Raw genomic sequence first — 1,205 nt, 5'->3', positions numbered from 1 at the left:
GGGGGGGGGGGCCGGGCCCCCGGACCCCCCTAGCTGTGACTAGAACTATGGAAAACTGGTCACCCAAACCCTCTGGATCCGCCCCTGCAGCTGACCTGCCTTGTTTCTCCCACACCTCCAGGCAGGCTGGATGGTTAGTTAACGATTGGCATGCGTCGTTTCTGGCTGTGCAGCTTGGCCCTGCAGGTGGAATCGCGTAGTGTGTGATCCCCTAGTAGTGCCCTTATCCTGTCTCCCCACATCGTCTGCCTATCCATACCTGTGACCTTGAGGGTCCGTGGATGATGATAGGATTCGCGGTAATCTGTCACTCAGGTGTGAACACACCACGCACGCAATCGTCGTGCCCCTCAGCAACCGTCGCTAACGCACGGTGCTGCCATCGAGTGGGCTCGCGCAGAAACTGACGGATCGCTCACGAATCCTTTCTCGCTCGCAGCCAATCAGATGTACCAGTACTTCATCAAGGTCGTGCCGACGAAGGTCAACACGAACGCCGTGCGCACGGACACGCATCAATACTCCGTCACGGAGCGGGTGAGTCACCACCCCCTGATGGTGGTGGGGGGGGGGGTGTTCGTCGGCCCGAAACGAGGTTACGACGTATCGCGTAATTCTGAACCATTTATTAATCGAGGAAAAAGGTTAAGATGCATCGGGGTAACGTTGCCGCATGCCTCCTCCTTCTCCTCATCCTCCTCCTCCCCCCCACGCGCATGCTTGCGACGCCATCTCACCAGGGAGCGCATGTGTGTGTTGCAGGAGCGGGCGGTGGACCACGCGGGTGGCAGCCACGGCGTGCCCGGAATCTACTTCAAGTACGACGTCGCGGGCCTGAAGGTGTCCGTCACCGAGCAACACAAGTCCTACTGGCAGTTCCTCGTGCGTCTGTCCGGCATCATCGGGGGCGTGTTCGCAACCTCAGGTGAGGCTTGGGGGAGAGTCAGTGTGTCTCGGATTAAGGGGAGGGTCGGTGAATATCTCAGTTTGGGTGGTCACTAGGTGTCTCAGATGAAGATCAGTAGGTGTCTCAGATTGGGGTTAATAGGTACAGTAAAAACCCGCGTATAAGAACATAGATTTTTCCAAGTTAGCCTCAATAGGTTCTTATATAAATGGTGCTTACTGAAAAATTAGGCTCAAAAGGTTCTTAAATAGGTTCTTAATTGTTTCTACTTTTAATATGTATAAGCTTATACTTGATT

The 1,205-nt window shown here is 54.8% G+C and overlaps 1 protein-coding gene across 1 annotated transcript in view; it reads left to right on the top strand.

The window, feature by feature from the left end:
* Window positions 1–925, top strand: part of LOC106816657 (endoplasmic reticulum-Golgi intermediate compartment protein 2-like) — a gene marked incomplete at its 3' end in the record, with an annotated part of 24,101 nt that extends 23,176 nt beyond the window's left edge. Inside the window, exons 9-10 of the mRNA XM_014821281.1 lie at window positions 355–537; window positions 763–925. Coding sequence (XP_014676767.1) covers window positions 355–537; window positions 763–925 — 346 coding nt within the window. The remainder of the gene's footprint in view (window positions 1–354; window positions 538–762) is intronic.
* Window positions 926–1,205: the final 280 nt, after the last annotated feature.

Source organism: Priapulus caudatus, unplaced genomic scaffold, assembly GCF_000485595.1.
Source record: "Priapulus caudatus unplaced genomic scaffold, Priapulus_caudatus-5.0.1 Scaffold1445, whole genome shotgun sequence".
Taxonomy (NCBI): Eukaryota; Metazoa; Priapulida; class Priapulimorpha; order Priapulimorphida; family Priapulidae; genus Priapulus; species Priapulus caudatus.
This window is presented reverse-complemented; position numbering and strand designations above follow the sequence as displayed.